Source organism: Lissotriton helveticus, chromosome 4_1 (genome assembly GCF_964261635.1).
Source record: "Lissotriton helveticus chromosome 4_1, aLisHel1.1, whole genome shotgun sequence".
In the NCBI taxonomy this organism is placed as follows: domain Eukaryota; kingdom Metazoa; phylum Chordata; class Amphibia; order Caudata; family Salamandridae; genus Lissotriton; species Lissotriton helveticus.
Window position 1 is genome coordinate 1,054,608,578 of NC_136063.1, and position 23,764 is coordinate 1,054,632,341.

Sequence of the window (23,764 nt, forward strand, 5' to 3'; positions counted from 1 at the left end):
CTTAATCTGAAAGAGAATCTCCATGGAGGCCCGAAATGAATAATGATAACTGCAAATGCAGCAGCGACTGTGCCATGGTTGGGGCACTATCACAGTGCCCCCTAGTTGAGTTTAACTGTATCAAGTGCCAATGGAGCTGGGCGCGATACCATCGAGCACGCTTGTTAAAGTTTGGCAAAAAAGAAGGAACTTGTTGCTATTAAGGTATGCAACCCATCTACACATGAATTTATCATTCCACGAGGGGACAGGTGACCACTGAATTTTGTGGAGAAAGTCACACTGAAATTCGACCCACAATGTGTACTACTATAAAAATGTGGTCCCCTGAATTGATACCCAAGCAGACTAGGTTTATTTGCATGATCTTTTGGTAAGTCCAAGCTTTTCCTATCTTGAGTTTTTCTTCTCAACAATGAGGGACACATTTTCAAGATTGTTTGATTATCAATGGCTAGTGTAAAATGAAGAAGAGAATGTTATTTGTTGTAATCCTAGTTCTCCGTCATGGGTGTTAAACAACCTGTTCACCTCCAAGTTAGTGTACAAAAGTGTGTTTTCTGTTCTATTCAAGTGGGATTCAGGCTCCCTCTGCCCATGAAAATAGACAGAGCATCTGTAATGCAGTGCCTCATGGGACATTGGTCAATTGCCTTCCTTAAGCCTGTACTGCTGCATTTACAGCTAATAGAAAGTTGCTGCCTCTCGGATCCCATTAAGCATCATTATCTTATGTTTTAATGGATTAATATTTGCAAAACCAGAATTCTGATTCCAATTTGCGACTGGTTCCATCATGAAATAGCTACTTATCAATTAATACTACACAAAAATTACGTTACTGTTACCTGCAAATAGGTATAGAGGACAAACACTTTTGGGGGTGCCTTCTGCTGCCAGCAACTCTTGCACTGTCCATGGTATAAAAGCCTACCATCTTCAAAGCGAGCCAAGTGGCGTGAGGCAGGAGGAGACAAAAGGTTGTAAGTCTCCACAACGCATGCCATTACTTCGCATGCTTTTGATTGATTGTTAAGTCTTTATTTTTGCCCATACTGATCATAAAAGACAATAAGTAATTAAAATCACTATAAAATGAATACATAGAATCCAGTACTCAACAGAAAACATTACATAACAAGAAATAAAAACACCAGGTTATATATAGATTAAAATGGCTTAAGCAAGCTTTGACATTAAAAAGTGCAAAGTCAGTACAATCTATTGATAATTCATATAGAATGCAAAACTGGTGTATCCCGGTACTGACTGAGAAATCGAATAGAAGCCCGAGCAGGTAGGCTAAGCAGAAGACAGTATTTGATCTAAACTCTGTCGCAGTCTACTTATTTTCAGCCTTGTGTCGAATTACCCACAACCAACCTAAAAACTTGGCTAGAGCTATCACGATTGCCTCCTGAGTACTAGTCTTCAGTATTCGCAGTGCCGTAGCACTTGAACTTGTTCCCATGTTCTGGCAAACTGGTTTGAACCTCTTGGTCTGTGGGAAACTATATGCTGGGTGTAGGAGAGTAGGGTCTGCTATCCTATGGTCACCCCAATTTTTGATTTTTGCTTCACTGGTTTTCGACTTAATGTGGCTTTGGGCCTGCTAATCAGACCCACATCCTGCTGTTCTCTCTCTAAATTCACAGACATGTACTATAGGTACATCACCAATTTGGTACTGGACACCTTGTCAGCCCCTGTACCATGCACTATAGGTGCTCAGGGCATAGGTGCATCCAAGGCCTACCAGGGGCTGCAGCATATCTTTTGCCACCCCTTGCTGGTACTTAAATCGACACAACTGGCTGATCACTCAGCTGGGGCAAGGTGGTGTAATCACCCCTTGCTTAGATATAGTATACCTATATCTAAACCTATATCTGGACACATATATACCTATCAGTCACTCCTATGGCAGGCCTTAACAATCCTGGAGGCAGAGTGCTTGTTTTTATGTGAGATGGTGCTCTAGCATGAGCTGAGCCTGTCTGCAGTGTTCGGAACCATTTCCTTACTGCTGTTCCAGTGATACTGCCATACCATATACTCTTAAGTGCATTATAATCCTCGCGGTTAATGCTAACTTTGGTTTGGCTTTATCAAAACATGTCGTGTTTGGTGTCATACACTTTGGAATACTACCCCCTCGCCAGTTCTGGCGACGGGGGTAGCATTCCACCCTTCTAGAGGGAGAAGACATGTTACTTTACTTAAAACGCGGTTAATCCTAACCAGAGCCTCAGCATCACAAAATGGATGCTGCTGCCCCGACACAAGTTTGACCTCCTGCTGCTGACCGAAACTTGGCAGGGGAGGCCTGGACAAAGGGTTTCCTATAACAGGGAGGTGCTACACCACCCCAGACAGGAGATAGTGGATTGGAGCAGGGAGGGTTGAAAGAAACTAGACACTGCCTGGGGCACACAAGGTGTCCCATGCAAAATCCAGTCAAACCGGTTCTGGGGCACTCCAGCCCCAGCTCTGGCGCGAAACTGGACAAAGGGAAAGGGGTGTAACCACCCCCTTCCTGGGTCCCACCCATAGGAGGGACCTAGCAGGTAATCCAGCCCCCAGATTTGGAATAAAGGTGGGAGCAGTGCCAATGCACATCAGATTATCCTGACTGAAACTTATGAAACGAAACTCTGGACCCTTCGACATCCTACTCGACGTAGAAGACTGAAGAATCTCCCTTGTGGTCAAAGAGTGACCACCCTGTGCAAACAGGCACCACCCAGCACGTCCCCGTTTGCTTTGTTGCAGTTCCCGCCGGAACTCGAGCGACAGAGATCGACAAGACCCAGCGTTCCTGCCTTCCAACAGCTCGATCCACAGTCCCTGCAAAGCTGAGACCCGTGGAGGCGACCTGAAGCGTGGGGCCGGCCATCTTGGAAAAACTACGAGGTGCTGACCGTGCAGCATCCGAGGCTCCCTCGAAGCTGTGCATTGGAGTTTGAGAAGCTCCAGCCCCGAGCAGCTTTTGCACCGAAGCTCACCCCTCCACACTCATCGAGTGCTGTGTGGGGCCCTTTTGCATTTTCCTGCTTGACGCGTTGGTCTGGTCGCTTGCCCATTGGCTAGCGGCCCCAGTACCGACGAACTTTTGAATTTGCTCTGCTAGTCTGGTTGCTCCAGACTGGCCCTCGCTCCCCTGAAAAGGAGCACCCGCTCTGACCTTGCTGGTCCGAGTAAGCGATCTTCGAATCCTGCGTGGGTTGCCCTTGCCAAGGCTTGTTAACTCCGATCCGGAAGCCGACACCGCCGACAGCGAGAGCCTTCGTGGGACAGCTCGTGATCCACTCCTGGACATCCTCGGTGCCCCAGAGTCCACGTGGCAGCGGAGACAAGCTTCGCGACAAGCACCTGATTGCGCCCGACATCGCCTGGTTCCTTCCTGGTTCCTTCCTGGTCACTGGCTAGTGACCCAGACTATGTCCCCTCTGCTTTCAGGTACTCTACATCTCCGATCCCCGCTTGGATCACACCGGACACTTCTCTTCTGGCCGCCTGCAGCATCTTCATCTCCAGGCTCCATAGATCTACACGACGAGACCCGACACGCTTTTGCACCTGTGCACCCGCTTCCTGTGGGTGAGGTAACTCTTGAACGCCGGTGCTCCTGTAGTGGTTTACACCTCTAGTGTCTAAGTCTAAAGTTTTGTCCTTCTAGCCCAGTCGGAAGACTCTTAAAATTGTAACTCGATAACTTTTACGCACCATTGACTTTGCATTGGTGCATGCGTGTGCTTTTAGCGCTGCACCCAAATCCCGCGGGCTACTCCCGTCCTAACTGCTGTTAGTCCAGTGTAGTCCCAGCGATTCCCAAGGCCCTAGGCCTTACCACTGATCGAATAGTGATACTTATACCACTTTTTTGATATATGGTTTGAGTGGCCACCGGCCTCATCCATAAACGTGCAACTTTCATATGTTATATTGTGCTTTTGTTTAAACGCTTGTGCTTCTATACTCACTCGTACAGGGGATTATTCTGAGAATAAATACATATATTTTTATAATATATAACTTGTGTGGTGTCCTTTCATTTGATATTACAGGATTGCATATGGTAAAACAGCTGGTTTCACATGTCCTCTTGAGTTAAGCCTTTAGGCTGCTTAGTCCATGCTACCTCTAGGATAGCTTGTCTTTAAGGTTGACTTACAACCACCACCATAAGGGATTGGTTGGACTGATATAAGGTGCCCCCAGAATTGGAGACATCATACATCAGGCCAACTTCTCACATTGGTGAGCAGCGGTGCGGATTTGAGCTTGCTGTTGTTTTACCATTGCAATCTTTTATCAAATTGACAGATCACATTAAGTACCATAGGTACATATAAACAAAGCTTAGCATATTTAAGTTCTACTGAACTTAGTAGTTGTAGATAAAAGGGCTTAGCACACCCTGCCTACAACTCACTAGCAAGGTACAGTAGGAAAACACTTAGTGTAGGTAAGTGCATCACTTACACCTCACAAGAGTCATGTCTGGCACAGGTGAGCAAACCATTGCTATACCTGTGGTGGTTAACCTTCCACAGGCAACCTCCAGCTATGACAAATTCAGCCATAGAGACTTGAGTGCCTTGTGCACTGCAAGGAAGCTGAGAAAGGGTCACAACCCTACAATCCCTATCCTGATAGGCATCCTGGAGAAAGATGATCTTGAGAAAGCTAGAGAAGTTCCCTCAGGGTCAGGAGAAGGAGTGAATCCCCCAGATACTGAGAACACCACCCCAGAAGATGAGGAGGTAGACCCTGAATCAGAAGGTGAAGAGTCAGATCAGGATCAGAGGGAAAACCAGGTACCAGTTGGGAGGCTTAGCCAAGTCAACTTGGTCCTACATGGGAATGGAGAAGGGAATCACTTTCCCAGACCCAATAGCAGAATTCTCCCAGGTAATAGAAGAGGGAGATCTCCTTCCAGGGATTCTCACCTTTCTAGTGCCTCAAGAGAATCTCAGAGGGGAATGACTTCCCCCCAGAGGAAAGAGCATAAGGGCAGGGTGAGAGCTGTTAGACTCCAAATAGAGAGGGAGGAAGTAGCGTTGGCCCAAGCTAAGCTTACTTTGGCAAGTGAACAGAGATTGAGTGGGGAGACACCCACTGGTGGCAGCATTATCCCTAAGGATAAAGACAGGTCCTATGAACATAGAAACCTGAGTAAGATTGTGCCCCCCTACAGAGATGGGGATGATATCCACAAATGGATAACTGCTCTGGAGAGGGCCTGCATGGTACAGCAGGTCCCTCAAGATCAGTGGGAAGCAATCTTGTGGCTCTCCTTTTCTGAGAAAGGGAGAGATAAGCTCCTCACTGTTAGACCTGAGGATGCTAAAAACTACTCTGTCTTGAAGAGTGCTCTTATTGAACGGTTTGGCCTTACCACTGAGCAATACAGGTTGTTGTTCAGAGACACCCAAAAAGCACAGACTCAGGACTGGACTGATTTCGTTGATTGTGCCTCTAAGGGTCTGGAGGGTTGGTTGCAGGGAAGTAAAGTCTCAGACTATACAGGATTGTACAATCTTATATTGAGAGAACAGATCCTTAATAACTGTCAGAACCAGCAATTGCATCAACACCTTATTGACTCAGATCTGACCTCTCCCCAAGAATTGGGTAAGAAGGCAGACAAATGGGTCAGAACAAGGGTTAAGCAGAAACCCCAGAACCAAGGAGGTGATCAAAAGAAGGCAGACCAGACGGGAGGAGATAAGAAAGAAAAAGACCAGAAGTCTTCTACAGGCCCCCAAAATAATTCTAATAAGAAGGATGGTTCCCAAAATGGAAACAAGAAAAAGAAGAATGATGGCCCAAAGAAACCTTGGTGCAGTACTTGTAAGTCCACTTCTCACTGGGGAAGTGAATGCACTAAGAAAAATCCAGTACCTACCACTGTAGTCCCTAAGACACCTGCACCCCCTAGTACAGTTAACAGTGGTAGTGCACAACCTAAGGGGATAGTAGGGTTAACCCTGCATACTGAGATGGAGTCTGGCCTAGTCAGAGTCCCTACTCAGGCAGTTCTGCTATATGATGTGGACATATCTGTCACCACACCTATGAGTCCCAGTACTTTGGGCAAATATAGACAGAAGCCTTTGATTAATGAGAAACTGGCTCAGGCCTACAGGGACACTTGTGCCAGTGTCACTATGGTGACACCTAACTTTGTGGACCCTGGACAAATCATACTAGGTGAGAACTACCTAGTGACCAATGCTAGCAATGCCACTACTACACATAGTGTGGCTGTTGTTAAATTCTCCTGGGGAGGGGTAACTGGCCTCAAGAAAGTTGTTGTTAGTGCAGACCTCCCAGTTGACTGTCTGTTGGACAATGATCTTGAGGAATCCTTATGGTCAGAAGTGGAGTACAGGACTCATGCAGAAATGCTAGGGATTTCAGCACATGTCCTTGCTGTAACCAGGTCCCAGGCTAAGAAGAGCCTACCTGAACCTGTGGTGGATCTTGAAACAATAGACCAACCACAACCCAAGAGAAAGAGCAAGAGGGTTAAGGCAATGCCTTCCCACTTGTCCCAGGCTGAGGATCAGACCTCACAGGAGGATGATTCTGAGACCCAAGAGGAGACTGTCCCTGATGAGCTTGAACCTGATCAGGTTGAGTTTCTAGGGGCAGGGGGACCCTCAAGGGCAGACCTGGGGCAGGCTCAGTTAACTTGCCCTTCTCTTGAACCCCTCAGACAGCAGGCTGCTGCTGAGGCTGCTGGGAATGCTCAAAGTACCCATAGAGTGTATTGGGATGATGGGCTCCTTTATTCAGAGGCTAGAGACCCCAAGCCTGGTGCTACCAGGAGGTTGGTTATACCTCTGCAATTTAGGGGCTTCCTTCTAACCTTGGCCCATGATATTCCCCTTGCAGGACACTTAGGCCAGAACAAGACTTGGGACAGGCTTGTCCCTCACTTTCACTGGCCTCATATGTCAGAAGATACCAAGGAGTTTTGTCGCTCCTGTGACACCTGCCAAGCCAGTGGCAAATCAGGTGGCACCACAAAGGCCCCCCTTATACCTCTACCTGTGGTGGGGGTGCCCTTTGAGAGAGTTGTGATTGACATTGTTGGACCAATGGATCCCCAAACATTATCTGGGCACAGATTTATCCTGGTGGTAGTGGATCATGCCACCAGGTACCCAGAGGCAATTCCCCTGAGGACCACAACAGCTCCTGTTGTGGCAAGAGCCCTACTTGGAGTTTTCTCCAGAGTGGGCTTTCCAAAGGAGGTACTTTCAGACAGAGGTACCAACTTCATGTCTGGATACTTAAAAGCAATGTGGAAAGAGTGTGGAGTGAACTACAAGTTCACCACACCCTATCATCCTCAGTGCAATGGGCTTGTGGCGAGATTCAACAAGACCCTAAAGGGAATGATAAAAGGATTACCTGAAATGCTCAGGCGTAGATGGGATATCCTTTTACCCTGCTTACTACAGCCCTTTTGAACTTTTGTTTGGCCACCCTGTGAGGGGTCCATTGTGTCTTGTGAAGGAAGGATGGGAGTTACCTCTCAAAAAGCCTAAACTTGATGTTGTGGACTATGTACTTGGTCTCCGCTCCAGGATGGCTGAGTACATGGAGAGAGCATCCAAAAACCTGGGGGCCAGCCAAGAATTACAGAAAGCTTGGCGTGACCAATAGAGACAATCAATAACCAATAAAAATGGATATACAATTAATTATAACAACATTGTTTTTTAATCACAATGTGTTTCATATAACAATTATTCATTCAATAAATGTACAATAAATCACTTTACAAAATGCCCCTATGAGAGTGAGAAAGGGAAGGGTAGTGTTGGGATGACTGTGATCTTATTTACATCGGGCAAACTCAGCAACGGGCCAAGGCTAGGATCCTACAGCACACTAGCAGAATTCGCTGTGAGGTAGTGGGCGCCCCTTTAGTGGATCATTTCAGAATCAAACAACATACACCAGAGAGCCTTAGGTGGGTCATACTTGAAAAGATCACGCTTGGTGCGAGGGGTGGAAATATCTCCAGTATTTTGAATACTCGCGAAGCCAAGTGGATGCATCTTTTCGATTCTGTTAGAACAGGACTCAATGAGAATGACAGCACGTTTGCCCAGATGGCTAATTTGTGAATATCAATAGTGGCTATGCTATGCAATGGGCAACCGGTCCTGAATTATAACGTCTATAATGCTGGTTTTACCATCATGTTTGATAGGTACACCGTCATACTTGCCATACAATTGTTATTTTTCTGAAAAATTTGGTGGCAGCGGTCTTTACCATCATGCTTGATAGGTACACTGCTAATTGCTGATATAAGAAATTTTCAGAATGTCATCAGTGGAATTTGCCAAAATTTTGAAAAAGTTGTGTGTTGGGATGCATTTATTTATTTTAGGAATTATAATTTATTTTTGTTATGTTTAGAACAAAACAACGTTTGAATGATTCACTACCACAATATGTATAGCTAAATTATATTTGTTAATGGAATGTCCATAGTGACTATTATGCTAGTCCCTTCTCTGTAACTTGGTACATCATGGGTCATGTGATCGCAACTATATACATCGACACCTTCCATGCTTGGATGTATTAGGATATATGTATACAGTTGTTTATTTTTAATTTTTATTTTTTATCTTTATGTTGGGGATATTTTCCAAATTAGAACAGTGATTTCACATTAGACCTCTTTGTAAACTTCCCCCCGTTTCGATTATAACTTTTTGGAAACTCCATTTTGGAGGTACAAATGGTTCTCGACATCAGTCCCATTTCTATCACGATTATTTTTCCGACCATGTGATCGGAACTTCATAAGGAAAGTGCTTCCTGTATAACACTGTCCATGACTAATAGACGTCGGCTGCCAGACGGAACTTCGCGCTCTGAAATTCTCGGTATGTGATTCTTTTATGCCTATTCGGTGCTTTGACGCGCTACGAGCAGATAGTTTTTATATGTCAGTTCACTGACGGGCCTCTCTGTGTTTCCCACAGACTGCGGATCACGAAGCCAACATCCCGGGCATTCGGGAAGCTGATCACACGATCACCCCAAGGTCGGCAATTATCCCGTCCTTTCTGGTATGTTGACGGCACCTTTATCGTTTTGCTTGAATCATTTGACCGGCTGCTCTAGGGCGTACTTATGGGAGTCTAACCCTTCACCTGACATACTTTTACAGATTTTGGCTCACGGTACGTGAAGACGACCGCCCAAGTTAGAACGAGCCTTTTTTGCTACATGCAGGTATGTCGGATGCAGAATATATATTGACAGTAAAACCTTTTTATATTGCTGGAGAACTACAGAATGTATATATTTGCTTATCTATTTAGAGCCATCTCCCAGCTGTTGGAGAAGCCACTCTACGACTAGAAGCGGCACTTCAGGGGTGGCAACGACATTGCCCTCCTGCTAAGTATGCACATTAACATTTATTTCGAATAGTCACCAACCTATAGGGTTAGCGCAAGTACTGAAGTTAACATCCACCCATTTTTATAGATTTGGCCCCTGGTGCGTGTTGATGACCACTTCTGAATGAATTCTGAGCGAGTTTTTCCTACAAGCAGGTATGCCATTTGTGGAACATGAAGCGGTTTCACATCTGTTTTCTACTACCACTTCTGAATATTAGAATCTTTTTGTCCCCCCACATTTGTACAATGCCTATTTTCTGCCAGACTCGAAGCTCTGAGAATAGCTCCTCCACATTTGTACAATGCCTATTTTCTGCTAGACTCGAGGCTCTGAGAATAGCTCCTTTGTTACATGTTTTTGCATAGACTGCTTTTCTGTCATCTGATACTTTCGGTTTTTATGAATACCTTCAGTGGATTCATGAACCCACCATCTCCAATGGGATTGTCAGTACCGCCTTATACATCGGTCGGTATTTACCTAGATCCCTATTTGCTGTTTCTTGACGATGGTCTCCCTTCCACAGAGTACCTCTTACCTACCAACACCAGTCTCAGTCTTCATGACTCTATGATTGTCGATACACCTCCGATGCATTCCTCCCCCCCCTTTCCAACCTAGCAGTAGTTCCTCTCGATGAGCTTTTATGAAAATTGTTTGGGATCTCATATGACCCGTGAACTAATTGTTTTAAAATTCAACTTTTATGCAGATCTATTGCCCCACCCTCCAACACCCCCGTCCTGATGAAGACCCGCTAGCAAGGTTTATCCACGCCTGCATTCCAACTGGGTCGAAACGTCGACACGTCCTTCTATGTTCAGCCTCTATTATCATTTATTAGTATTGTTTTCTATTGAGGCATGATGTTTTCAAATAGAAGATGATTTAACTCTTTATACAACTAATTATTTATATTGTGGTTTTGCAGACCTTCCTTGAAGATCTTATTCTTTCACCATCCCAACACTACCCTTCCCTTTCTCACTCTCATAGGGGCATTTTGTAAAGTGATTTATTGTACATTTATTGAATGAATAATTGTTATATGAAACACATTGTGATTAAAAAACAATGTTGTTATAATTAATTGTATATCCATTTTTATTGGTTATTGATTGTCTTTATTTGTTCTCTATAAACTGGGACCACTTTGTTTGTACTGCTATACTGCCCAGGTCCCAGCGACTTCTTGGGTTGACCCGTGTTTTTATAACATGGCGTGACCAATAGGCTGTTCTGACTGAGTACCAGCCAGGACAGAAGGTGTGGGTGTTGGAGCCAGTGGCCCCTGCAGCTCTCCAGGACAAATGGTCCGGACCCCACACCATACTTGAGAAAAAGGGGAGAGGTCACCTACTTGGTGGACCTTGGCACCCCTAAGAGCCCCCACAGGGTGCTCCATGTAAACAGATTGAAACCATATGTGGACAGGGCAGACATGGGTTTACTCATGGCTACAGATGGGGAACAGGAGGAAGAGAGTGACCCTCTCCCAGACTTGTTATCCCAAAACCCTGATGATGGTTCAGTGGAAGGTGTAGCCTTGGCAGGCAGCCTCTCTGAACAGCAACAGATGGACTGCAGACAGGTGTTTCAGGCCCATAGACATATGTTTTCTCTTACACCCAGTCAAGCTAACTGGTGCACTCATGAGGTGGACACGGGTGACAGTCTGCCTGTGAAGAATAAAATCTACAGGTAACCTGACCATGTCAGGGATTGTATAAAGGCTGAGGTGCAGAAAATGCTAGAACTTGGAGTGATTGAGCCATCAGAGAGCCCCTGGGCCAGCCCAGTAGTCCTTGTGCCAAAACCTCATACCAAAGATGGAAAGAGAGAAATGAGATTTTGTGTGGACTATAGAGGTCTCAATGCTGTCACTAGGACAGATGTTCATCCCATTCCAAGGGCAGATGAGCTCATTGATAAATTGGCTTCTGCCAAATATCTGAGCACATTTGATTTGACAGCTGGCTATTGGCAAATCAGGTTAGCTGAGGAGTCTAAGGCCAAAACAGCATTCTCTACCCCCAGTGGACATTATCAGTTTGTGGTGATGCCCTTTGGTTTGAAGAATGCACCTGCCACCTTCCAAAGGTTGGTGAATCAAGTCCTTGCTCGGTTGGATGACTTTTGTGCAGCATATCTAGATGATATTGCTGTCTTTAGCTCTACCTGGGAGGATCACCTGATCCACCTGAAGAAGGTTCTGGAGGCCCTGTAAAAGGCAGGCCTGACTATCAAGGCTACCAAGTGCCAGATAGGGCAGAGCAAGGTTGTGTACTTGGGCCACCTAGTAGGTGGGGGTCAAGTTCAACCATTGGAGCAAGATCCAGGCCATACAGGACTGGGCTCCTCCAACTACCCAGACACAAGTCAGAGCCTTCTTGGGCCTGACTGGGTATTACAGGAAATTTGTAAAGAACTATGGGTCCATTGTGACACCGTTGAATGATCTGACATCCAAGAAGATGCTAAAAAAGCTTCAGTGGACAGTTAGCTGTCAAATGGCATTTGATGACCTGAAGAAGGCCATGTGCTCGGCACCAAACCTTAAGAGTCCTGACTACTCCAAACAGTTCATTGTTCAGACAGATGCTTCTGAGTTGGGGGTGGGAGCTGTGCTTTCACAACTTATTGTAGATGGTCAAGACCAGCCCATTGCTTTCATTAGCAGAAGGCTGACCCCCAGAGAGAAACGTTGGACAGCCACTGAGAGGGAGGCCTTTGCTGTGATTTGGGCCCTGAAGAAGTTGAGGCCATACTTGTTTGGTACTCACTTCCTAATTCAGACAGACCATAAGCCCCTCTTGTGGCTCAATCAGATAAAGGGTGAAAACCCCAAACTACTCAGGTGGTCCATTTCCCTATAGGGGATGGACTTTACAGTGGAGCACAGACCAGGGACTGACCATGGTAATGCAGATGGTGTCTTCAGGTACTTCCACTTAGAACATGAAGACTTATCTGGTCAAGGTTAAGTTTAATGTCCCTGCGTTTGGGGGGGGGGGGGTTGTGTAGGAGAGTAGGGTCTGCTATCCTATGGTCACCCCAATTTTTGCTTTTTGCTTCACTGGTTTTCGACTTAATGTGGCTGTGGGCCTGCTAATCAGACCCACAGCCTGCTGTTCTCTTTCTAAATTCACAGACATGTACTATAGGTACATCACCAATTTGGTACTGGACACCTTGTCAGCCCCTGTACCATGCAATATAGGTGCTCAGGGCATAGGTGCATCCAAGGCCTACCAGGGGCTGCAGCATATCTTTTGCCACCCCTGGCTGGTACTTAAATCAACACAACTGGCTGATCACTCAGATGGGGCAAGGTGGTGTAATCACCCCTTGCTTAGATATAGTATACCTATATCTAAACCTATATCTGGACACATATATACCTATCAGTCACTCCTATGGCAGGCCTTAACAATCCTGGAGGCAGAGTGCTTGGTTTTATGTGAGATGGTGCTCTAGCATGAGCTGAGCCTGTCTGCAGTGTTCGGAACCATTTCCTTACTGCTGTTCCAGTGATACTGCAATACCATATACTCTTAAGTGCATTATAATCCTCGCGGTTAATGCTAACTTTGGTTTGGCTTTATCAAAACATGTCGTGTTTGGTGTCATACACTTTGGAATACTACCCCCTCGCCAGTTCTGGCGACGGGGGTAGCATTCCACCCTTCTAGAGGGAGAAGACATGTTACTTTACTTAAAACGCGGTTAATCCTAACCAGAGCCCCAGCATCACAAAATGGATGCTGCTGCCCCGACACAATTCTGACCTCCTGCTGCTGACCGAAACTTGGCAGGGGAGGCCTGGACAAAGGGTTTCCTGTCACAGGGAGGTGCTACACCACCCCAGACAGGAGATAGTGGATTGGAGCAGGGAGGGTTGAAAGAAACTAGACACTGCCTGGGGCACACAAGGTGTCCCATGCCAAATCCAGCCAAACCGGTTCTGGGGCACTCCAGCCCCAGCTCTGGCGCGAACCTGGACAAAGGGAAAGGGGTGTAACCACCCCCTTCCTGGGTCCCACCCATAGGAGGGACCTAGCAGGTAATCCAGCCCCCAGATTTGGAATAAAGGTGGGAGCAGTGCCAATGCACATCAGATTATCCTGACTGAAACTTATGAAATGAAACTCTGGACCCTTCGACATCCTACTCGACGTAGAAGACTGAAGAATCTCCCTTGTGGTCAAGGAGTGACCACCCTGTACAAACAGGCACAACCCAGCACGTCACCGTTTGCTTTGTTGCAGTTCCCGCCGGAACTCGAGTGACAGAGATCGACAAGACCCAGCGTTCCTGCCTTCCAACAGCCCGATCCACAGTCCCTGCAAAGCTGAGACCCGTGGAGGCGACCTGAAGCGTGGGGCCGGCCATCTTGGAAAAACTATGAGGTGCTGACCGTGCAGCATCCGAGGCTCCCTCGAAGCTGTGCATTGGAGTTTGAGAAGCTCCAGCCCTGAGCAGCTTTTGCACCGAAGCTCACCCCTCCACACTCATCGAGTGCTGCGTGGGGCCCTTTTGCATTTTCCTGCTCGACGCGTTGGTCGGTCGCTTGCCCGTTGGCTAGCGGCCCCAGTACCGACGAACCTTTGAATTTGCTCTGCTAGTCTGGTTGCTCCAGACTGGCCCTCGCTCCCCTGAAAAGGAGCACCCGCTCTGACCTTGCTGGTCCGAGTAAGCGATCTTCGAATCCTGCGTGGGTTGCCCTTGCCAAGGCTTGTTAACTCCGATCCGGAAGCCGACACCGCCGACAGCGAGAGCCTTCGTGGGACAGCTCGTGATCCACTCCTGGACATCCTCGGTGCCCCAGAGTCCACGTGGCAGCGGAGACAAGCTTCGCGACAAGCACCTGATTGCGCCCGACATCGCCTGGTTCCTTCCTGGTCACTGGCTAGTGACCCAGACTATGTCCCCTCTGCTTTCAGGTACTCTACATCTTCGATCCCCGCTTGGATCACACCGGACACTTCTCTTCTGGCCGCCTGCAGCATCTTCATCTCCAGGCTCCATAGATCTACACGACGAGACCCGACACGCTTTTGCACCTGTGCACCCGCTTCCTGTGGGTGAGGTAACTCTTGAACGCCGGTGCTCCTGTAGTGGTTTACACCTCTAGTGTCTAAGTCTAAAGTTTTGTCCTTCTAGCCCAGTCGGAAGACTCTTAAAACTGTAACTCGATAACTTTTACGCACCATTGACTTTGCATTGGTGCATGCGTGTGCTTTTAGCGCTGCACCCAAATCCCGCGGGCTACTCCCGTCCTAACTGCTGTTAGTCCAGTGTAGTCCCAGCGATTCCCAAGGCCCTAGGCCTTACCACTGATCGAATAGTGATACTTATACCACTTTTTTGATATATGGTTTGAGTGGCCACCGGCCTCATCCATAAACGTGCAACTTTCATATGTTATATTGTGCTTTTGTTTAAACGCTTGTGCTTCTATACTCACTCGTACAGGGGATTATTCTGAGAATAAATACATATATTTTTATAATATATAACTTGTGTGGTGTCCTTTCATTTGATATTACAGGATTGCATATTGTAAAACAGCTGGTTTCACATGTCCTCTTGAGTTAAGCCTTTAGGCTGCTTAGTCCATGCTACCTCTAGGATAGCTTGTCTTTAAGGTTGACTTACAACCACCACCATAAGGGATTGTTTGGACTGATATAAGGTGCCCCCAGAATTGGAGCCATCATACATCAGGCCAACTTCTCACACTGGGCATACAAATAATATGTGGGGGATTGTTTCAGCCACACTTTGGCAGTGAATACATTTGCTATCATGAGAAAGGTGCCATGTTTTCATGAAAACTCTGGTCGGTAACGCACCCATCCGAATCTGGAAAAAAAGTTTCCGGTCAATGGGTTTGGCAATGATATCCCAGAATTCTTCATACCGGGGTTCCGGTTTATGATCCCGAAAAGTACTGGTCAAAGATGGGCAGTTGATGGTACACATATTCCCAGTTCTAACCATAACCCAATAGGCTTCTTTTGGGCCTTTTTGGGGAGAAAACGTTGTTCGCCAGGTCTTCACATAAGTGCCTCATCCCCATTTTCACCAGGAAGCTTTTCACCTGCTGTAACCATTTGATCTTATTAGAGAGGTGTCAGCGTCTCTAATATCTTTAAGTGCCAAGGCATAGTGTGCCAATTTCGGGGTGGACCAGAGTCTTCTCCAATAAGCCAATGGTCTAAACCTAGCTACCTCAGCCAAGGAGTTACACCCCAGATCAAAATATAAAGGGGTGAGAGGTGTACTTTGGAGAAGACCTATCAGACCTCTAAGGAATATTTTTTTGGGCCTGGGCTATTGGGTACAGATTTTCGAATCCCCAGAGTTCCGCACCATACAAAGTGGAAGCCATGACCTTGGTATTGTATATCTTAAGCGCAGGTTCAACCAGTTTGGTCTGGGAGAGTCTAAATTCTTTCAAAATCACACCTGCAAGCTGGGAATGCTTAAGCGCCATAATTTCTATTTGAGGTTTCCAATCTAGTTTACGGCTTATAGTTATTCCAAGGTAAGTAAATAAATCTATTTGTTCCAGTGGCTCCATGTTCATAGCAACCCTAGACTTAATAACTTTACGTTTACTCAGCACCATAAATTTAGTTTTATCCACGTTTACCACTATTTCGTGATCCTTGCAAAATGACTCAAAACAAGTCAATGCTCGCTGCAACCCTACTTGTGTTTTTGATATGATTAGGGTGTCGTCGGCGAACATAAGTATTGACGCCTTTTTGCCTGCTACAGAGGGGGCTTCCGTGGAGCCCTCTAAAAAATAATTAATCACGCCATTGATAAACAATGAAAACGAGGTAGGGGCCAAGACACACCCTTGATGGACACCTTTGTGGATTGGAAATTTGGTGGTAATATTCCCGTGGGAGCCCTAACGAACCTGTGCCAAATTGGATTTGTGTAGTTTAACTACAAGCTGTAAGAGCTCTGGGGGTAACCCTAGGTCTCTCAATACGGTCCAAAGCTTATTTCTCGGGACCGTATCGAAAGCTGCTTTTCTACAGACGTGGCGTAAATAGTTTCACCTTCCAATAGTACAACACGCCAATAGATTGAAACAAAATAAAACACTTGATCGATTGTACTTACAAGGGCCCTAAAACCTGCTTGGAAGGGATACAATATATTGTTCTCTGCTACCTAAATCTGGATTCTATTCAAAACCATTCTAGCCATAATCTTTTAGGTAGAATCAATTAGGCTAATAGGCCTGTAGTTGTTTGGACTAGAACGGTCCCCCTTCTTATAAATAGGTAACATTTCGGCTCTCCAGGAGTCTGGAATGGGTGCACCTCTAGCAATAGAATTGGCAAGAATAAAAATATACTTAAGCCAGTTATCCTTATCAGATAAAAATAAGTCCGCCGGGATACAATCAGGGCCAGCGGCCCTGCCCTTTGGTGCAGAGTTCAGAGCGGATTCAACTTCCCTTAAGGAAAATATTATTGTTGTATCTACAATTGGAAGTTGGAAAGTGGGTAGGTTCTCTTCAACTGCAAATTCTTTCTCAAAGAAGGATACCCACTGGCCAGGTGCTATATGGTTTGAGGGTGTGCTACTTTGACCGCCCCTACCCCACTTCACAAACTGCCAAAATGTTTGCATGTTTTTCATTTTGCTAGCTTGAAGGAGTTCCTTCCACCGCTGCTCATCCCATTCCTTTTTTGCTAGGATTTGTGCAGACTTGTACTTTTTACGTGCTGTTCTAATCCTATCTTTGGCTTTGGTTTTTATTGCCAGGAACAGCTGCTTATAGGCTTACTTACAATCCTTATTGTACCAATGATCGTGCTTTGGTATAGATCGTCTAGGGATTTTAAGGGGTCTAACAGAAAAACTCTTAATATTTTCATACATGATCTCGTGTGTTTGAATAATATCAGACTCAATTACTCCCTAACCATTAGGTTTTTGCAGATGGTCTAGTGCTCTCACCACCTCTTCTTTCATTTTAACAAGGGAGCTTTCGTTCTCAACTATCCGGGACCATTTGACCCTCCTCATGTCATTGCTTAATATGGCATCGGCGTTCCCGTTCTCAGCGACTGTGGGCAGTGATACTACTTGACCCGTTACTTTAAGTTTTAGCAGTAAAGGGTTATGATCTCTTTCGTTTCTTGCACAAACCTCCATGTCCACTAGCGATAACCAATTCTCTACTTAAGAAAGATGTAGTCGATACAACTACTGCTCAGGCCATTGTTGTATGTATGAGAGCCTAAGCTGTCAGAGGGCGTGCGAACATTCACTGCCCTAACTCCTCTTTCTAGATTAAATCCTTTAAGCTGGAGCGCTACCTCCGTCCACTTATTAATTGGTGGTAACTCTAGTTGGGGAACACCCCACTGGGCATCCTCTTCAGCACTGAGGTTGCTGTCCTCAGAGTCCAACGGCTCAAATGCGGTGTTGAAATCTCCAGCTATGACTACATTGTACCCCTCTCCCATCTTGTCTAAAAACTATTGAGCTCGGTGACTGTCTTGGAGGATCTGCCACCCATCATACCCCTGGCATGTATATTGACAATGAGTATATTGGGGGGGGGGGGGTTGGGCAAATAAGTATAGCCATAATATCAATATTGTCAATACCTATTTCGACTATCTTATAAGCAGCACTCTGCCTAACCCAGATTGTCAACCCTCCTGAGGGTCTACCTTTGCGGCCACCAACTGCTGGTTTCTGAATATTTACATAACCAGGACGGTAAAGAGGAGGAAGTGCCCAGGTTTCTTGAAACACTATGATATCCTGTATATCTATAAAATCTGACCAATCCAATGAAGAAATCTTAGAGGACTACCCTGCTATATTCCAGGCAGCTATCGTCAATAAATGTGTGCTTTGATTGCCAATGAACTTACACATACTGGCCCCCACAGCTTTACCGGAGTCACAACTCTCTTGTGTTAAGACAGGGATGTCTGTGTGTCTGGTTTGGTCAGTCAAAGATACAAGAGTGGGCCTGGGTAGTATAGCTACAAACTCCGTCCCATCACAGCCAGCGCTCAAATAACGTCCAATGCAATTACGTTCGGCCTCTGTTATTTAGGTGTCTACTTGTAGAGTCAGTGGGGAGCATGGCTCTATTAGATGTCAATCTATATTTTGGAGAGAAAACTCCCTAAAGCAATTTGACTCTGAGACGTTGGAATAAAAGAAGGGAGCAAAATCAGAGGGGTTAAGTTTCAACCTGATGTTTGTATGTACCATATGTGATGTTCTTAGATCAAAGGCCACCAAGTTATCAACCAACCATGGTGAGGCAAGGGTAAGGCACACATAGTCAAAGGTGTTATGTTTGGATGGATAACATACAGCAGAGGAAATATCTTCCCTGATTATAGATCTGCACTTACGCACATGTCTCCACCACTGGGTGCATTTATTAATCAACGATTGGCCATCCTCCTTAATTAAACTAGGTTGAATTTTAGGGACATTAGTAAGAAAAATTTGAGATTTGGAAGGGCGAAACAGGGGTTTGTCAAAGTTGCTTGGTCTAGCAGATTGAATTGCCCTGGGCGGATCGATAAAGCGTGGGGAGGTATAGGTGTCTTTTCTAGTAACTGCACTAAGCACACTGTGGGATCTATTAACTGGTTTTTGTTAATGTCAGAATACTGCTTGTTATTTGGGCCAAATTACAGATTTTAATGGAATGTACTAGTTGCCCATTGGCTCTGGTCTCTGCAGTAATACTACATATATTCCCATTGTTGCTGTTACTCAGTCTACAGGCATGGGTCTTAGTCGGGGCTACAGTGGTAGAGAGGTCTACACTGGTGCCTGATTTTAGTGCTGTAGAAAATATAGTAATAATACCCTGAGCTTTTAATTCCGTTAACTGGACTCTGAACAAATCTGGGCATCTATACGAATTCCCACTAGTTGGAGTGTCACAGCTGGCACGTCCACTTTCAGGCCCCTTAGAGCCCTGCCAATCATTGTGTTCTTCTGTAATTCCCATTAAAGGTAAGAATCTGTTGGTACATTTTAGGGCAGGCTCTATTACGGATGTTATGGAAGGGCAAGGATTTAACAAGGAGGGGTTAACACTCTCTTCAAGCAGGGAACCTTCGGGATTAACAGCTTGTTGGCCCTTTGATAGCGACCGTTTAAATATGTCAGGAATTACCGAGATGTGTTTGATGGAATGAGTAGCCAGTGGTGGGGATAATACACTGGCCTCATCGGAGGTGCTACTTAGACCAGTTGGAGTAAGCAAAATCTCTTCACAGTCTCCTACTAGATTTACAATACGGTCTATAACTATATTGGTTTTGCATAGTGATTTTTTTTGATGATTTCTTTGTATTTTTCCCTTTCTTCAGAACTCCCCCTGCCCACAATCCAAAGCCTTCCTTTTCCCCATGAGATGAAATCAAATTTTGATTGAGCTTAAACAACAATGTATAAAAATAAGCCAGGGCCTGTATACGAATAGCCTTCAAACAGCTCAAAGCAGGTGGACCACTGGGGACAAAGGGTGAGTCTCGTTGCAGAGTTAGCGCTGCTAATACTTCTGCTTCAGCCAGATACAATACCATAAAACACCATTAAAAACAGCATTAGGTCAAGTCAATATCAAAATAAGTACTTTTGGATTTTTTAGTCCTGAATGATGAAGATAGCAAGTGTCAATGAGGTTGCCCTGCCCTGCCTCGGTCGGTGCCGGATAGGCGCAGATGGGCCCCGCGCTACTGGAGCCCGGTGTACAATTTATGGGCGCCTCCTGGCGCGGAAAGCTGACGTCGTTGGTGATGGCAGGCAGCAAGAGCCACAGGGAGCCTGGGACTTGTGGTCCTGCTCCGCTCCCCTCCCTGCGGCAAAGGACGGCAAAAGACGGCAGGACGGCAGGACACAGTAGTGGCCGCAATCACGGGCTACCCGCGCTGTGGGAGCCCGGTGTAGAATTTATGGGCACCTCCTGGCACAGAAAGCTGACGTCGTTGGTGGTGGCAGGCAGCAAGAGCCACAGGGAGCCTGGGACTTGTGGTCCTGCTCCGCTCCCCTCCCTGCGGCAAAGGACGGCAAAAGATGGCAGGACACAGTAGTGGCGGCAATCACGGGTTTCCCGCGCTGCGGGAGCCCGCTGTGGAATTTATGGGCACTTCCATGCGCGGAAAGCTGATGTCATTGGTGGTGGCAGGCAGCAAGAGCCACTGGGAGCCTGGGACTTGTGGTCCTGCTCCGCTCCCCTCCCTGCGGCGAAGGACGGCAAAAGACGGCAGGACACAGCAGTGGCGGCAATCACGGGCTTCCCACTCTGTGGGAGCCCGATGTAGAAGTTATGGGCACCTCCTGCGCGGAAAGCTGACGTTGTTGGTGGTAGCAGGCAACAAGAGCCACAGGGAGCCTGGGACTTGTAGTCCTGCTCCATTCCCCTCCCTGCGGAAAAGGACAGCAAAACTTTCGGCAGGACACAGCAGTGGCGGCAATCACGGGCATGCTTTTACAACGCGGTTGTAACAACACAAGTGTTGTTGCAACACGTTACCATTACAACGCAAACTTTAATCGTGCATATACCTTTACAACACATGCCTTTACAACAAATTTTGTTGTAGAAGCATGTTTTGTAAAAGCATATGTGTAATTAAAGTTATGATTGAAAATATAAGTATTTTACAGGTAAATGTAAATGCTACTTATGTATACATTATAGCTTTATGTTTCCCTGTAAAATACTTATAATTTCTTAGTAATGGTATGCATAGTAATGCATGAAAATACATGTAAAACAAAAAGAATGTATTTACTTTGATATATGTTATTATATCTTCCACACACAATGATGCCTGCTGAAATATATAAAATCATATATATAATCCAACAACCCTTCAACCCCCTACCCACCCTAAAATTGCCAATGCTACCTCAAAACTCCTACCCACCTTAAACCCTAAAACAACCCTTGCCACCGCAAAATCCCTATCTACCCTAAACCCTAAAACTATTCTTGCCACCCCAAAGTCCATACCCACCCAAACTCTCAAATTACCCCAGCCACTCCAAAACCCATACCAACCCTAAACCCTAAAATTACCCATGCCACCCCAAAACCCATAGCCACCCTAAACCCTAAAATTACCCTTGCCATCCCCAAACCCATGGCTACCCTAAACCCTAAAATTACTCTTGCCACCCCAGAACCCCTACCCCCCTAAACCTTATCATTACCCATGCCACCCCAAAACCATTACCTACCCTAAACCCTAAAATTACCCTTGCCAACCCAGAACCCAAATCCACCGTAAACCCTAAAATTACCCTTGCCCCCAAAACCAATGCCCTCCCTAAACCCTAAAATTACCCGTGCCACCCAAAACACATACTCACACTATACCTTTAAATTACCCATGCCACCCCAAAACCATACCCACCCTAAACCCTAAAATTACCCATGCCACCCCAAAACCCATACTAACCGTAAATCCTAAAATTACCCATTTCACCCCAAACCCACGCCTGCTTAAACCCTTAAATTACCCATGCCACCCCAAAACCCCTACACACCCTAAAACCCAAAATTACCCATGCCACCCCAAACCCTAAAATGACCTTTGCCACCCCAAAACCCTTAGCCGCCCTAAACCCTAAAATTACCCTTGCCACCAGAAGACCCCTACCCACCCTAAACCCTAAAATTGCCCATGCCACCCCGAAACCCCTACCCACCCAAAACCCTAAAATGACCCATGCCACCCCAAAACCCATCCTAAAATCACCCATACAACCCCGAAATCCACATTTACCTAATACTTACATTAGAAATGCATATCCCTTTACAGCAATTTTTTTTGTAACGCTTGCGTTGTAATGACATGCGGGGTAACAGCCACAATTTAATGGCTGTACCCCGAGACAAATGTGTGGAGCATCATAGTCCCCTCAGAAGGCTGATAGACATGTTGTATTTTTTTCTGCAGGATAGGTTGGAATGTAGACTAGGGTCTTTATGGGCAGTGAATGCTTTAATTTCCAGTCTATCTGTGTATGATTGTGGTGGTACCCAAATAACATTATGTTAAATGTAAAGATTGCCTGTTCTTATTTACAGAGATTGGTAGTTGTTTATCGTATTATATGGACTGCTCTGTGTGCATCTTCTTTGGGGATCCTACCTTTTTCCTTCCTATTACCCCATAATCCCCCCACACCTCTTAATCCCCCTCTCCTCATACCCATGCTCCCATTTTCTTTCTTATCATTAAAGTATTGAGCAGGGTACTTATCTTGGGAGTCGGAAGACCTTTTATCTTAGTGCATATGTCTATGTCACCCCCACACACGTTCTACTTGTTTAATTTGTCTTGACTGTTCGCACTGGCTACACTAATTCACATGGATGTAGCCTGAGTCACGTCGATTACTGCTATTCATCTGTATATTGCCCTTCTCTTATACTTGCACTTATATTTTACCATTTTAGTTACTGTATTTTTAAAATTTCCTTTGCAAAAGAACTCTTGATTTTGTGCTCACTATTATCTCTGCTTGTTTTTGGGGTACTTTTATAGTCCATAAGAAGTGCGCTGAAACATGCATGTGAAATTTTAACTGAAGATCCAGAAGGTGGGCCTGCAAGAATTCCATTTGGGACGTTCACGTATTTGTACCTGTATTTGGCTGAGATTGATGGAGAGATCACAGAATCTCAAACTGAATCTGTTCTAAACAGTCTTCAAGAAGAAGTGTAAGTATGATCTCAGAAAGTGTGAGAATTACACCAGTAGATGTGTTTCTGTTACATTGTTTGCTTGCTCCCTTTGGTACTCTCTGAACTATGAATTCATGGACAAATGATGTGTTCTAGTCTAGTGTTTCAGTACAATGTTAAAATGGTATGTATGTCTGGAAGAATGTGCAGCCTGAAGCCAAGACCACAAGGACAGTCATGTGCTTTTTTCCATCCTTGACTTGGATTTTTTTCCTTTTTTTTAGATTTGGGCAATAATGGTTTCCAGCATGTTACAATTTGTTACCTAGAACCAGTTTATAATGTAATTGATCTTTAAGCTATGTCAAACTGAGCATTTATACATCAATTATAGAAAATGTCTCCTATTGTAACAGGAATGCCTAATGCAATAAAAACAATGCTTTATACCTTCATGTATTGACATACGTTTGCACTCACAATGCTGAGAGCCACAGTGTAGCAGGTCAGCTGCCACCCGCTCTTGTGCCTTGTTTCCAGTTTGCTACAGGACACATGTGCGAGTGACAGATCACTTACTATTCTCTCCACTCTTCCTGG

General features: G+C 45.6%; 1 protein-coding gene across 1 annotated transcript in view; it reads left to right on the plus strand.

Moving 5' to 3' along the window:
• ROPN1L (rhophilin associated tail protein 1 like) overlaps positions 1-23,764 on the plus strand; it is a 266,828-nt gene that overhangs the window by 225,717 nt on the left and 17,347 nt on the right. The window contains exon 4 of the mRNA XM_078685744.1: positions 23,025-23,200. Coding sequence (XP_078541870.1) covers positions 23,025-23,200 — 176 coding nt within the window. The remainder of the gene's footprint in view (positions 1-23,024; positions 23,201-23,764) is intronic.